Here is a 15381-nt window from a genome sequence, read left to right as displayed (position 1 = left end):
ATTCCTGATAAGGTATCAGAGGATGAGGAGGAATCTTATTTTAATGTGAAAAAGAAATCCTCAGCTACTTTCCTTGCATCTAAGGAATTAAATTCCCTATTTGAAGCAACTTGGGTAAATCCTGACAAGAAGTTTCAGGTCCCAAAATGGTTACTCGCATCCTTCCTGCTCCCTCAGGATGATGGGGAAAAAATGGGAAAACCCACCAATAGTTGACGCATCGGTTTCTAGGCAGTTTCGTAAGATAGCTTTTTTTTTTTTTTTTAACCTGTTCCTGGGGCAGCTTCCTTGAAGGATTCTGCAGACCGCAAGATTGAAACCACTCTCAAATCTCTGTACACAGCTGCGGGGGAGACCCACTATAGCTTGTGCATGGATCTCTAGGGCTATTGCAAAGTGGTCAGGTAATCTAATTGACGGGTTAGATTCCTTATCTAGGGGGGGAGATAATTTTACTCCTTTAACATATACAGGATTCTGCTAACTTTATGATGGAGGCCATAAAGGAAATTAGTTTACTCAGTGTCAGCATGCAGGGGCTTGTGGCTATGCCAGTGGACTGCGGACGCGGATTCCAGGAAAGGCGTGGAAAGCCTACCTTTCACAGGTGAAGCCCTTTTTGGAGATGAACTGGATACGTGGATATCCAAGGCTACGGCGGGTAAGTCTACATAGCTTCCTTCCGCAGCTCCCCCTGCTAGAAAATCTTACACTGCTCCAACTCTGCAGTCCTGTTGGACAGCGAAGTTTGAAAACAAAACCAAAGGTGGTTCTACGGCCTTCAAAGGCAATAGCGCTAATCCCAGAAAATCAGCAGTGCAGGTTCACAGGAACAGAACCCCGGTTCTGCTTCCTCTAAGCCTTCAGCATGACGGTGGTCCGCACTGCCTAGAAGACAGGCTGGTGGGGAGCCCGTTTGAGATTCTTCACTCACATATGGGCAACGTCATGCCAGGATCCCTGGGTCAAAGATCTTATAGCCCAGGGCTACAGACTGGAGTTTCAGGATTTCCCACCTCACAGATTCTTCAAATCAGGCTTACCAGCTTCTCAAGAAGCAAGTATGACTTTACAGGAAGCAATTCAAAAAACTGGTACAGACTCGGGTCATTATTCCAGTTACACTTCAACTGCAAAACCAGGGATATTATTCCAACCTGTTTGTAGTTCCGAATCCGAACGGTTCGGTAAGGCCCCTTTTAAATCTCAAGTCGTAGAACCCGTACTTATGGGTGTTCAAGTTCAAGATGTAGTCTCTGAGAGCGGTGGTGTCTCTGGATATCAAGGATGCGTACCTTCATATTCCAATTTGGCCATCTCATCAGGCTTATCTAAGGTTTGACTTACAGGACTGTCACTACCAGTTCCAGGCCCTGCCATTTGGCCTCTCTACGGCACCAAGGGTTTTCACCAAGGTAATGGCAGAAATTATGTTTATCCTCCGTAAACAGAGAGTGAACATAATACCGTACCTGGACAATCTGCCGATTAAAAGCTCCATCCAGGGAGAGGTTGTTAGTCAACATTGCCCTCTCAACCAGACTACTCCAGGATCATGGGTGGATTCTGAACCTACCAAGATCTCATCTGGAACCAACACGGAGGCTTCTGTTCCTTGGGATGATACTGGATACGGAGGCACAAAAGGTATTCCTTCCGTTGGAAAAGTCATTTGTGATCCACTGAATGGTGCGGGATGTTCTGAGACAAACCCGAATATCGGTGCACCTATGCATTCGCCTTCTGGGAAAGGTGTTAGCCGCTTACAAGGTGCTGCAGTACGAAAGGTTTCACGCAAGGCCCTTCCAGCTGGATCTGTTGAACAAATGGTCCGGATCGCATCTTCACATGCACCAGAGGATCTGTCCGTCGCCAAAAACCAGGCTTTCTCTTCTGTGGTGGCTTCAGACTTCTCACCTGACCGAGGGCCGAAGGTTTGGGATTCAAAATTGGATTCTGCTAACCACAGACGTAAGCATCAGAGGTTGGGGAGCAGTCACCCAGAGGGAACAGTTCCAAGAAAAATGGTCGAGTCAGGAAGCCATTCTTCCAATCAACATTCTAGAACTAAGGGCCATATACAACGCCCTTCTACAGGCATCACATCTTCAAAATCAAGCCATTCAGGTTCATTCGGACAATGTGACGGCAATAAAGTACATAAACTGACAAGGCGGAACGAAGAGCAGAGCAGCAATGTCAGAGGTAACAAGGATTCTCCTCTGGGCAGAAAGACACGCTGTGGTGTTGTCCGCGATCTTCATTCCAGGAGTAGACAACTGGGAAGCAGACTTCCTCAGCAGACACGACCTCCACCGAGGAGAGTGGGCCTTCACCCGGAGGTGTTCGAGTGCATGACACATTGGTGGGGAATGCCACTAATCAACATGATGGCCTCTCGTCTCATCAAGAAGGTCAAGCGGTATTGTTCCAGATCGAGGGACCCACAAGGACGCTCTGGTGACTCCATGGGTCTTTAAGATGGTGTACGTTTTTCCACCACTCCCATTGATCCCAAAGATTCTCAAAAGAATAAAAAGGGAAAAGGTTCAAGCAATTCTCATTACTCCGGACTGGCCAAGAAGGGCCTGGTATGCGGATCTACTGGAGATGCTTCTAGAGAAGCCGTAGCCTCTACCTCTCCGCGAGGACCTTCTCCAACAGGGGCCGTTTGTCTATCAAGACTTACCACGGCTACGTTTGATGGCATTTAGGTGGAGCGTGAAATTCTAGCCTGGAAAGGGATCCCGCATAGGGTTATTCCAACCCCGATCCCAGCCAGAAAGGGGGTAACGTCTAAATATTACCAATGTATTTGGAAAAAATACGTCTCTTGGGGTGAGCACAGGAAATTTCCTGTGATGGAATTTCAACTGGGACGTTTTCTCCTTTTTCTGCAGTCAGGTGTGGATGTGGGCCTACGTTTGGGCTCCATAAAAGTCCAGATTTCGGCCTTATCCATTTTCTTCCAGAAACAATTGGCTTCTTTCCCTGAGGTTCAGATATTTTTGAAGTGGGTTCTGCGCATCCAACCGCCCTTTGTGCCTCCTACGGTACCTTGGGATCTCAACGTGGTGTTGCAGTTCCTGCAGTCGGAATGGTTTGAGCCTTTACAGAACGTTGACGTCAAGTTTCTTACGTGGAAGGCAGTCACGCTGTTGACCTTGGCTTCTGCGAGGCGTGTGTCGGAGCTGGGGCGTTGTCTCACAAAAGCCCTATTTAATTTTTTATGAAGATAGGGCTGAACTCAGAACTTTTCAGCAATTTCTTCCAAAGGTGGTGTCTGTGTTTCATATCAACGAACCTATTGTGGTTCCGGTGGTTACCGACACCTCTACTACTTCAAAGTCCTTGGATGTTGTGAGGGCTTTGAAGGTGTATGTAAAGAGAACAGCTCGTCACAGAAAATCTGACTCGCTGTTTATTCTCTCTGATCCCAATAAAATTAGGTGTCCTGCTTCAAAGCAGACTGTTGCACGCTTCGTCAGGCTCACTATCCAGCATGCTTATTCCATGGCAGGTTTGCAGTGTCCAAAATCTGTACATGCCCACTCTACTAGGTCGGTGGGTTCTTCCTGGGCGGCTGCCCGGGGTGTCTCGGCTTTACAGCTCTGCCGAGCAGCTAATTCAGAGGTTCTCAAACTCGGTCCTCAGGGGCCCACACAGTGCATGTTTTGCAGGTCTCCTCACAGAATCGCAAGTGAAATAATTAGCTCCACCTGTGGACCTTTTAAAATGTGTCAGTGAGTAATTAATACACCTGTGCACCTGCTGGGTTACCTGCAAAACATGCACTGTGTGTGGGCTCCCGAGGACCGAGTTTGAGAACCTCTGCGCTAATTGGTCAGGTTCGAACACGTTTGCTAAGTTCTACAAGTTCGATACTTTGGCCTCTGAGGACCTTCAGTTTGGTCAATCAGTTCTGCAGGAACCTCAGCACTCTCCCACCCTGTTTGGGAGCTTTGGTACATCCCCATGATACTAATGTGGGCGACAGTATCCTCTACTTTTCTCGTAGTCCGTAGAGGATACTGGGTGCCCGCCCAGTGCATCGTTTCTTCCTACACTGTTACTTGGTTAAGTATTGTGGGTTCAGCGGTTTCTGTTCCTGGTTTAAAGTTTGGTTAGCTTGGCTTTCCTCTAGTTTGCGTGCGCTGGTTCGGAATCTCACCACTATCCTTTTATATCCTTCTCTCAAAGTATGGCTTTCTCCTCGGGCACAGTTTCCTAGACTGAGTCTGGTAGGAGGGGCATAGAGGGAGGAGCCTGCCCAGACTATCAATTTCTTAAAGTGCCCATGGCTCCTAGTGGACCTGTCTATAGCCCATGGTACTAATGTGGACCCCAATATCCTCTACGGACCACGAGAAAAGGATTTACCTGTAGGTAATTAAAATCCTATTTTTTGCTCCTGATTCTGTGGAAACCCTGGCTTAAATATCAGCAGATGCGTTTACTACGTGCTTCCAATTTAGCTATTTGAGCTGTTGGCTTCAAGGCGCTAAGTTAGATTCATGTAGTAAATGGAGCTGTTGACAATTTGTGTCTGCCAGTAGAGTCTACCCATTTTCAGAGGCTGGCAATGCCTAGCTGAATACTGCTGGTGCTGGGGAGGTTTGGGTTTGCCTGATTAAGGGGTTACATGGAGTTTTAAGATTCCCTCTGATAATTTGAATCTTTCCTTTAGATTGTACCTAAGAAAAGGCAGGGGAGAAACCCGTATCTGCAAGATCTACGACTCCCCTTGCCTGCCTGAGGCGGAGGCCATGTTTGCTATTAACGCTGATGGGGTAGGAGATGCCAAGGATTGAGATTTACACAATCCCCACTTTCACAGACGGCAGGCTTTTGTCCAGTCTAATGCAAGCTGCCGGCGCCAGGGACGTGGACTAAGAGTAATGAATGGAAACTTGAGCTTTGTAATCAGGAATTTTTATAGATATAGAACCCGCCTTTTACAGCGTATTTAAGTATGTTGTGCCCAACAAACAGTACAACTAAAATTTAGCACAATTTTTGCACCGTGTATGGATTAACTCTAAATTGCATTTCTTAGCTATCCTAATCTGTATTACCGGGTTTCTAGAATACTGTCTGGAATACACAAACTATCAAGATACATTGTTTTACTTTGGTGCCAAAGGTTAAACTTATCTTATTTCTAGCTATCCAACACTGGCAGAAATGTAATGCCATTATTGCCATACTATAGTTTCTGGGAAAGAACAAACACATAGCTATCATAAATCATATACAAAAATGTGACAAGTGAATTTTTGCTTACGGAAAAGTACTCAAGTGTTCCACTCCAAGCTTTGTAATATAAGCGTGTATATATACCTGTATTATAGTAATGAATCCATGTTTTTTTGTTTGTTTTTAGTTCTGTTGTGTAATAAGTGTATATATGGATATATGATTTGAAAATAAACTGCTTAATCATTTCAGTCCTTTGTTTGGCAAATGCATCATCACAGTTATCAATCTATCACATTTTATTTTTCACAGCAAATACATTGAGCTGTAAACAAATTATTTAATGAGTATTATCAACATGTGGATATATTGTATTTCTCAGCCAATTTTATTTTTTCCAGCAAAACCTTACTTATTTTTTGTCTGCACTATGTAGTAGCCAAAAATAAAATAAAAAAATTGACGTTTTCCATTAGAACAACAGTTGCTTGGGAGGAGAGAGATTTTTCAAAGCACTCCTTCTCAGGTGAGAGCACTATGCATTCTACTGAGAATACATTCTCTAAGCCAATCAGGAGGACAGAAGGCAACACAATTGGCTTAGTGGTTAGCATTATTGCCTCATAGTACAGAGGTCAGAAATTCACTCAGAGGTTACGGACTATATGTGTGGAGTTTGCATGTTCTCCCTGTGTTGTGTTCCAGCAGGTACATCGGTTTCCTCCCACACAACAAAAAATGAATGCACTGTTGACAAAAATTAACCCTAGTGTGTAGATGTTTCCATGTAATAGGAAATGTAAAGCACCACTGGGGCAGGGACTGATGTGACTAACTTAAATATTCTATGTAAAGTGCTGCAGAATATGTGCATGTTTTATAAATAACTGTAGATGAACAAGGGCTGCTTGGGATCAAACATCGTGCAATCTGAAAAAGCAACCTGTTGAAGTATAATGTCCCCTTACCCTGCTGTATATGTCACAGCTTTCAAACTGTACAGGCTGGAGGAACGCTGCTGTGTGAGATCAGTGCTTTGAATAAAATACTGTACTGCGCAAACAGGATTCTAGAGCCCCCAATACATTCGACTCTATTCAATTTAACCACTTAACTGACTATTTTTCCCTTCAAAAGCATTAACAACATTGTTTTTTAAAATTTATTTTATTTAATGAAGTTGAAAAAGTATTTTTTTTAAAACATTATATTATGCACATCTGCAGAACGGATCTCCTCGTCAAAAATGGGGGGACTGTGGGATGACGCAGTTGCATGAAATCTGACCATGCCAGTTAAGTGGTTAAACGCAAATTGAAAAGCGCCGGGAAGGTGGTCCTGTGTGGCTATTTAATTCAGTGCACTGTTTAGTCTGATTAGTGGATTTCTGCTTGCATCCAAATCCATCTGGCTTCGCGGCGGGTCACTTTTGTCAGAGAATGCATGTTCTTGCGCCTAAACACCCTGTTTAAGGCACGAGTGCGGGCATTCTCCGACAAAGAAGTGTGCTGAATTGAATAGCTCCAGGGACCTTATTAGAAATGAATGATGCCAGCACTTATTGCATACTAGGTGATATCACTTTATGCCTGATTCTATATACATGATGGATTCTATATCATCAAAGGACATCGCACTACTGCATTTTATTGCTTTAAGACTTTTAAATATCTGCCCCTGAAAGGCCCGAAGTATGGGACTTCTCATATTGTGTCTCATACAGAGGCAGAATCACTGTGTAGGGAAGGAGGCTTGTTACTGATGCTTCCAAAATAAGTCTATTCTACCAATTTGATAGGGTAATAGTTACACCTACACTATGCAATGTAATATGTATGTTTCCTCTGACTTTGAGGTGTAACTGGTCTCTTCCAAAAGTGTTCACATGCAAGTTGATATTCGCAAAGGAATAACAAGTTTAACAGTAGATGGCAGTATATTCTAGCAAAGCAGAAATTCAACAGTTTATAGGTCCCCGAGGTGACCGCTCACTCCCGCAGCATGGCTGCTACCCCCTAACAGAGCCAGAAGATAGAAGCAAGGTGAGTATGATGCCGGCGGCCCGGGAAGCGGGTCGCCGGTGGTAATGGCAGCACAAGGGTGAGAGCGCAGTCCTGCCAGGCTGCACTCCGTTGGCTCAGCAACATGGATGTATGGTGCTGGGAGGGGCGACCTGGGCTGCAACATACCCTAAAACTGGTCAAACTACGCTAACGGGCTACTCCCGCTGTTAGTAAGGCACCTCAGGCCAGTATAAAAATATAAGTGCAGGAAGACGCTCCATTACAGGGTACAGGGTTTCTCCTCAGAGGAGATCCAGCACTCACCAGTGCCATTTTCTCCCTGCAGATAACAGACAGAAGCTGCCAGGGAGCACTGCCCTCCACATAACTCCAGCTTACCTCTGCGGTACCAGGGTGTTATAGACAGGGTAGGAGAGTGTTATATATTTATATATTAACCCATTAATGTGTTATATCAGCACTGGGCTTATTGTATATTACACTGCCTATTAAAGCGCTTTGTGGCTGGCTACTTTTACTCTGTGACTCTCTGAAAGTACTCTGGTGGAAACTGGCTGACATTTTCTGTGTGTGTGTGTGTGTGTGTGTGTGTGCGCGCGCGCGTTGCTATATAGATCACATTATCATGTCTAGGGAATCTGTCTCTTGTGCAGCAGAGTGTCTTTCTTCACCTGAGTCTATTCCATGTACGCAGGACTACAATGTGCTTTTCCCAGTCCTCTGAATCTGAACCCCCATGGGTGGATTCCTTAAGGGGAATGATATCTCAGATTTCATATCCGATGCCATTTAATGAGAAACAAACACAGGTTTTGAGTAATTCTGTAGAGATGTTGCAATGTTCAGCTCCCAATACCTCATCTAAGTCCCCCCTATTTACCCAAAGAAGCGTGCTCTTGCCCAGATAATGCATGTTGACACGGATACAGACTCTGATACAGGTGATGGGGATATGCAGGAAGGGGAGGCATCCCTTGCTAAGTGGGTGCAACTTATGATTGAGGCCATTAGGGACATTTTACACATTACTGAGAAAATACCTGAGCAGGTAGAGGAGACTTATTTTACAGACAATAAGAAAATCTCCCTTACATTCCCTGCGTCTAAGGAATTAAACGCACTGTTTGTAAAATCCTGGGAAAACCCAGAGAGAGTAATTCCAGATCTAGGTTGTCTAAGAAGGTGGTTTTACCTGTTCCTGGATCCACTGCTATGAAAGAACCAACAGACCGCAAGATTGAGACTAATCTCAAATCATTATACACAGTGTCGAAGTCAAAAAAATATTACGTAAAGAGAACATACAAACTACACACATATAAGGCGCTATACTTGCAAACACGCGCAGCGAGCACCGCAAAATATGGTAGCACACGCATTTACACAGACATACCACAGAGATGGATTCGACACTTATTTCATTCATTACATAATTATAGTGATATCAAGCGCCAGACATCATGGTGATTTAAAATGATATGTAATGAAGTGGTGTCATGTATGTGTATTATTTGAAGAAACTAGATACACCTGTCATGTTTGGTATTGAAGCAAGCAGATTGGTGTGTAGATTCATTTGATACTTGTTATTAAGTTGTAGGACATTGCAACAAATAGTTATGATTACATGTATAAAAGCTAAAATCACTTTTATTAGAACAATAGAAGTTCCAAACAGGTAGTGGACAGGAAACTCAGGCCATCCCTTTGGAAGTCTAAAAGGCTGAATCTGATTACCATATACAAAGGAACTGGTGACTCATCGTGAATCCCTCACCCAGAAACTAGATAACACATTGATCACAAAGGAGCTCAGTGGCTTTTTGGTCTCAGAGGATGATGGACTTGCTGCCAGTTCAGTTCCTGTATTTATTTACAGAGAGAGAGAGCGTGATCTGGAAAGACAAATTTATATAACTTAAGGATAATGGTATTGTATGCTGGCATGTAACTGTATGTAACTTTATGTATTAACTGCTTATTGTGTGGGTTGTAATCATGTAACTATAGGTATACTGTACTTTGTAATATATATTGAATCCATATCCTTTTAATAACAAATATATACATCAATGAGCTTTGGAACTCAGATAATGTGTGGGTGTATTGTTTTCTCTTATGGGATGCAGTGTTTTGCGATGTATAGCGCACATTCATGGGATATGGTAATAAGAGATGCTGGCATTTACAATATATATTAGAGTGGGCATTTTAAATATTTGTGAGAAATCAATTTGGCCTTCTTAACAGCTACTGGCGTAGCTTTAAAACCCACTATTGCTTATGCATGGATTTCTAAAGCTGTAGTAAAGTGGTCAGGCACTTTACTAGAGGAATTAGATTCCATGGATAAGAAGTGACATTAAATTGTTTTTATGTCACATACATGGTTCTGCGGGTTTCATGGTGGAAACCATGTAGGACCTGGGACATCTTAATGTGGGGGTCTCTGCCATGGCGGTCTCGGCACGCATGGGACTCTGGCTGTGCCAATGGTCGGCGGATGCAGAATCCAAGAAAAGTGTGGAGAACCTACCCTTCACAGGTCAGGCTCTGTTTGGGGAAGCATTAGATGTGTGGATCTCCATGGCAACTGCTCGTAAGTCAACCTTTCTTCCCTCTGCAACACCGCCAACTAGGAAATCTTATCCTAAGTCTACAATGCAGTCCTTTCGGACCGTGAAAGTTAAAGTCAAAATCCCCTTCCACTTTCTTTAGAGGAGGTCGGGGGAAATCCAGAAAACCTGCACCAACAGGTTCCCAGGAACAGAAACCTGTGTCTGCTTCCTCAAAATCCTCGGCATGACGGTGGACCTCCCAGTCTGGAGATCGGGCAGGTGGGAGCAAGACTAAGGAATTTCAGTCACATCTAGGCGTCATCAGGGCTGGACCCCTAGGTACAAGATATTGTTACTCAGGGGTACAGACTGGAGTTCCAAGAACTCCCGCCTCTCAGATTTTTCAAATCAGGCTTACCAGCTTTGCTGGCAGAAAGTGCTACCCTACAGGAAGCCATTCAAAAATTGCTAAGGTCAAATGTCATTGTTCCAGTTCTACCTCACCTAACAAACATGGGTTATTACTCAAACCTGTTTGTGGTACCGAAACCGGATGGTTCGGTCAGGCCAATCTTCAACCTAAAGTCATTGAACCCTTATTTGAGGGAATTCAAGTTCAAAATGGAGTCTCTGAGATCGGTGATCTCGGGTCTGGAGGTGGGGGAGTTTCTGGTATCCCTAGATATCAAGGATGTGTACCTTCACATTCCATTCTGGCCGTCTCACCAGGCTTATCTAAGATTTGCGCTACTGGACTGTCACTATCCGTTCCAGGCACTACCATTTGGCCTCTCCACGGCGCCAAGGGTGCTCACCAAGGTCATGGCAGAAATTATGCTACTTCTCCGCAAGCAGGGTGTGAACATAATTCCTTATCTGGCCGACCATAATTCCAGGGAGAAATTATTACAGAGCATTGCTCGCTCAACTCAACTTCTCCAGGATCATGGATGGATCCTGAATATTCCAAAGTCGCATTTGGAGCCGACAAGGAGACTGTCCTTCCTGGGGATGATTCTCGACGTGGAAGTTCAGAGGGTGTTTCTACCGGGGGAGAAAGCGTTGGTGATTCAAACAATGGTCCGGGATGTCCTGAAGCCAGCTCGGGTGTCTGTTCATCAGTGCATTCGCCTTCTGGGAAAAATGGTGGCCTCCTACGAGGCTCTATGGTACGGAAGATTTCATGCACGACCCTTCTAACTGAATCTCCTGGACAAATGCTCGGGATCTCATCTTCACATGCACCAGAGGATACGTCTGTCACCGAAAGCAGGAATCTCACTCCTCTGGTGGCTGCAAACTATTCACCTACTGGAGGGCCGCAGGTTCAGGATTCAGGATTGGATCCTCCTAACCACGGATGCAAGTCTCAGAGGTTTGGGAGCAGTGACCCAAAGGGAAAACTTCCAAGAAAGGTGGTCAAGTCTGGAATCCATCCTTCCAATAAACATTCTGGAACTAAGGGCCCTGCACAACAATCTTCTACAAGCGGCACATCTTCTGAAAGATCGGGCCATTCAGGTTCAGTCGGACAATGTAACGACGATGGCCTACATAAACCGACAAGGCGGAACGAAGGGCAGAGCTGCAATGTCAGAGGTAACATGAATCATCCTCTGGGTGGAAAGGTATGCGGTGGCGTTGTCAGCAATCTTCAGTCTGGGAGTGGACAACTGGGAAGCGGACTTCCTCAGCAGACACTATCTCCATCCAGGAGAGTGGGACCTCCACCCAGAGGTGTTGGCAGAGGTGACAAGTCTTTGGGACGTACCTCAAATAGACATGATGACCTCACGCCTCAACAAGAAGCTTCGGAGGTATTGTTCCAGGTCGAGGGACCCACAGGTAGTGGCTATGGATGCCCTGTTAACTCCGTGGGTGTTCAAGTCAGTGTATGTGTTTCCTCCACTTCCACTCATCCCAAGGATTCTCAAAATAATCAAATGAACAAGAGTTCAGGCGATCCTCATTGCTCCAGACTGGCCAAGAAGGGCTTGGTATGTGGATCTTTTGTAGTTACTGCTGGAAGATCCGAGGACTCTTCTTCTTCGAGAGGACCTTCTACAACAGGGGCCATTCGCTTATGAAGACTTACCACGGCTATGATTGACGGCATGGAGGTTGAATGCCAGATCTTAGCTCGGAAAGGCATTCCGAAAAAGGTTATTCCTACCCTGATCCAGGCTAGGAAAGGAGTAATGTCTAAACATTACCATCGCATTTGGAAAAAGTATGCGTCTTGGTGTGAATCCAAGAAGTTTCCTACGGTGGAGTTTCAACTTGAGCGGTTTCTCCTCTTCCTGCAAGCAGGTGTGGATGTGGGCCTACGTTTGGGCTCCATAAAAGTCCAGATTTCGGCCTTGTCCATTTTCTTCCAGAAACTGTTGGCTTCCTTCCCTGAGGTTCAGACTTTCTTGAAAGGGGTGCTGTACTCCAGCCTCCCTTTGTGCCTCCTACGGTACCTTTGGGATCTTAACGTGGTGGTGCAGTTCCTGCAATCGGAATGGTTCGAGCCTTTACAGGAGGTGGAGGTCAAGTTTCTCACTTGGAAAGCAGTCACACTGTTGGCATTAGCTTCTGCTAGGCGTGTGTCTGAATTGGGGACATTGTCCTGCTAGAGCCCCTACTTGATTTTCCATGAAGATAGAGCTGAGCTCAGGACGTGTCAGCAGTTTCTTCCAAAGGTTGTGTCAGCTTTTCATATCAACCAACCTATTGTGGTGCCAGTGGCTACTGACTCCTCAATTACCTCAAAGTCCTTGGATGTTGTGAGGGCTTTGAGGATTATGTGTAGAGGACTTCACGTTACAGACTCTCTGTTTGTCCTTTATGATCCCAACAAGATTGGGTGTCCTGCTTCTAAGCAGACGATTTCTCGCTGGTTCAGGTTCACTATCCAGCATGCTTATTCTACGGCAGGATGGCTGGGTCCAAAATCTGTAAAGGCCCACTCTTACCCGTAAAGTGGGTTCTTCCTGGGCGGCTGCCCGGGGTATTTCGGCTTTACAGCTTTGCCGAGCGGCTACTTGGTCGGGGTCGAACATATTTGCCAAGTTCGATATTTTGGCCTCTGAGGACCTAAAGTTTGGTCAGTCAGGTCTGCAGGAGCCTCCGTGCTCTCCCTCCCTTACTGGGAGCTTTTGGTACATCCCCATGGTACTAATGTGGACCCCAGCATCCTCTAGGATGTAAGAGGAAATAGGATTTTAATTACCTACCGGTAAATCCTTTTCTCGTAGTCCATAGAGGATGCTGCGCGCGCCCAGCGCTTTGTTTTCCTGCAGTTGTTACTTAGTTCAGTACTGCCTTGTTACTTGGTTGAGTACTGTTCAGCCATTGCTGACTTGTTTCAAGCTGGTTAGCTTGGTTTGCCTTGTATGTGTGAGCTGGTGTGAATCTCGCCACTATCTATGTATTTCCTTCTCTCGAAGTATGTCTATCTCCTCTGGCACAGTTTCTAGACTGAGTCTGGTAGGAGGGGCTTAGAGGGAGGAGCCAGCCCACACTATTAAACTCTTAAAGTGCCCATGCCTCCTGGTGGACCCGTCTATACCCCATGGTACTAATGTGGACCCCAGCATCCTCTACGGACTCCGAGAAAAGGATTTACGGGTAGGTAATTAAAATCTTATTTTTTTTTCCCCAATGGTAGCATAGGCCACTTCCCAGGGAAGTCATTTCTTGCTTAAGAAAGATTGAATGTTCTTCCCCCTCTTCATTGACCTGATTAAATACAGCATCTAAACCGTAGTTAGAGGCATCCAGTCTGTACCATAAACCTCCTTTTAAAATCTGGGGCCTGCAGCACAGGTGACTGGGCTAATGCAGATTTTAAAGCTACAAAGGCCTTCTGACAGTCCTCTGTCCAATTAACCACTTGGGGCAATTACTTTTTCGTCAAATCTGTCAGGGCAAATGTGTGTGTTGTGGTGGGAACATTCTCCTTCGTACGCTGTGCTCCCTGTGTTGCCATCTCTGCTGTTTATTGTATGTTTTATAGCTGTGTCACAGCTACGGCCTTTGTCACTCTGCCCCATCTCCACAAGACGGGTCGCTCACCTCAATACACAACCTCTGTGAATAAACACTTTATACCTCTACTCCCCTGTTACTTTCATCTGGAGAGAGAGTACCATCAGACACCTTATTTTTAAAATTGTGGTCATCTTTTAGGGTTTCCAGTGCAAGAGGTGGGGGCTTTCACCTGTGCAAGCTGAGACTCGGACACAGCCCCTCTCCTTACAACTGTACCTGATGCATGGTCATTAACCCCTGCAGCACAAGGCAACATCTTACCATCTGCGATGTCTGACATCCCACAAGCTCTACATCCCCCATCAGGAACATATTGGGGACATAACGTGTCCAGCATAGGGTCAGGCATGATAACTTTTGTACCAGTCCCCGCTGTTCCTATTTTTACACCCACGATCTTTAAATGATCAAGTGAAGATTCTGACTCAGGACTAACTGTACCAGGCTCCACAGTACCCCTGGTAACCGGCTTAATGGGCTCTGCTCTGGGATATAGAGGGATGGAAAGGGCGGGCCCTTTTTTAACAGCCTGGGCCATTGCCCGGTGTCCCACAGTAACCACAATTGTTAGTACCTCTGTGGCACCTGTCTCCATGTATACGTTATTATAGAGTGTAGCATATTCCTTTCCTGGATCAGCCTCAGGTAAAGGTTGATAGGCCCTCCTCCTCAGAGATTCTGCAGCATTTGACTGTGGCTCTCTCTGAAGGGTCCCACTCCTCCCTGGCTGCTCTCTGCCAGGGCAGAGGGGGGTTTGACTGGCATGACTTGCATCACACGCCTTTCCAAACCTTTTGTTCATATTACCCCCTGGCACTTGTAAATGGGGATTATCACCCGCCATCTTATCCACAGGTATATCATCCTGATTAAACACAACCTCACACTTTTTACATGGCTCTTGCTGAGCACCTCGCAGCTTCACAGGGTCATGGTTCATCATAAACAAATCAACCATATCACATACATCAGTGCATATATCCTGCCCAGCAATTCCTGACCCTGCTAAGATCTCTACTTTCATTGCTAAATGGAAAGGAAACAGTCCATTGTCAACAGATGTACTTTCTGATTCATTTTCCAGGGTTTCCTCATTGACGCCCTTCCCTAGGCCTGTATCTGAGCTTGCAACTTTTACAGGGATGGAGGGGGGCGGAGGGAAATCTTTGGCTTTGAGTCACCCTCCCCACTTGCAGGGGTTAAATCACAGCTTTTCTGTGCTGCTGCACCGTGTGTCACTTTTGCTATTACAGGAGTTGTATTACATACTGGGTTACATACAGTATTCACCCCACCTCCTGCTAACGGTACATTTGCAGCATTACCTGGCAACAGTACATTACACACCTCTACATTAGTACAGGCATTTTGACACATTTCTGCTCTGTGAAAGTGCAAAGGATTAGATTCAAGTACACACTGGTTGGTAACATTCTCAGCATCACATACATTTGCATTACTGTTGTGTGGATCAGAAGGGGTCACCTGAGGGAAAGAAGGGTTAGCTAGCAACACTGTATCATTACCAACATCACTGTCATTTACATAGGCAGTGCGCATTTTTCCAA

The 15381-nt window shown here is 45.3% G+C and overlaps 1 protein-coding gene across 3 annotated transcripts in view; it reads left to right on the top strand.

The window, feature by feature from the left end:
* The window catches only part of RAD51 (RAD51 recombinase), a 262769-nt gene extending 257322 nt beyond the window's left edge, over positions 1-5447 (top strand). For all 3 annotated transcript variants that reach the window (XM_063947784.1, XM_063947782.1, XM_063947783.1), the window contains exon 10: positions 4688-5447. In XM_063947784.1, coding sequence (XP_063803854.1) covers positions 4688-4811 — 124 coding nt within the window. In that variant the 3' untranslated portion in view covers positions 4812-5447. The remainder of the gene's footprint in view (positions 1-4687) is intronic.
* The last annotated feature ends 9934 nt before the right edge of the window (positions 5448-15381 follow it).

Source organism: Pseudophryne corroboree, chromosome 12 (genome assembly GCF_028390025.1).
Source record: "Pseudophryne corroboree isolate aPseCor3 chromosome 12, aPseCor3.hap2, whole genome shotgun sequence".
Classification (NCBI taxonomy): domain Eukaryota; kingdom Metazoa; phylum Chordata; class Amphibia; order Anura; family Myobatrachidae; genus Pseudophryne; species Pseudophryne corroboree.
The sequence above is the reverse complement of the archived record's forward strand: the minus strand, read 5'-3'. Positions and strand labels throughout refer to the sequence as shown.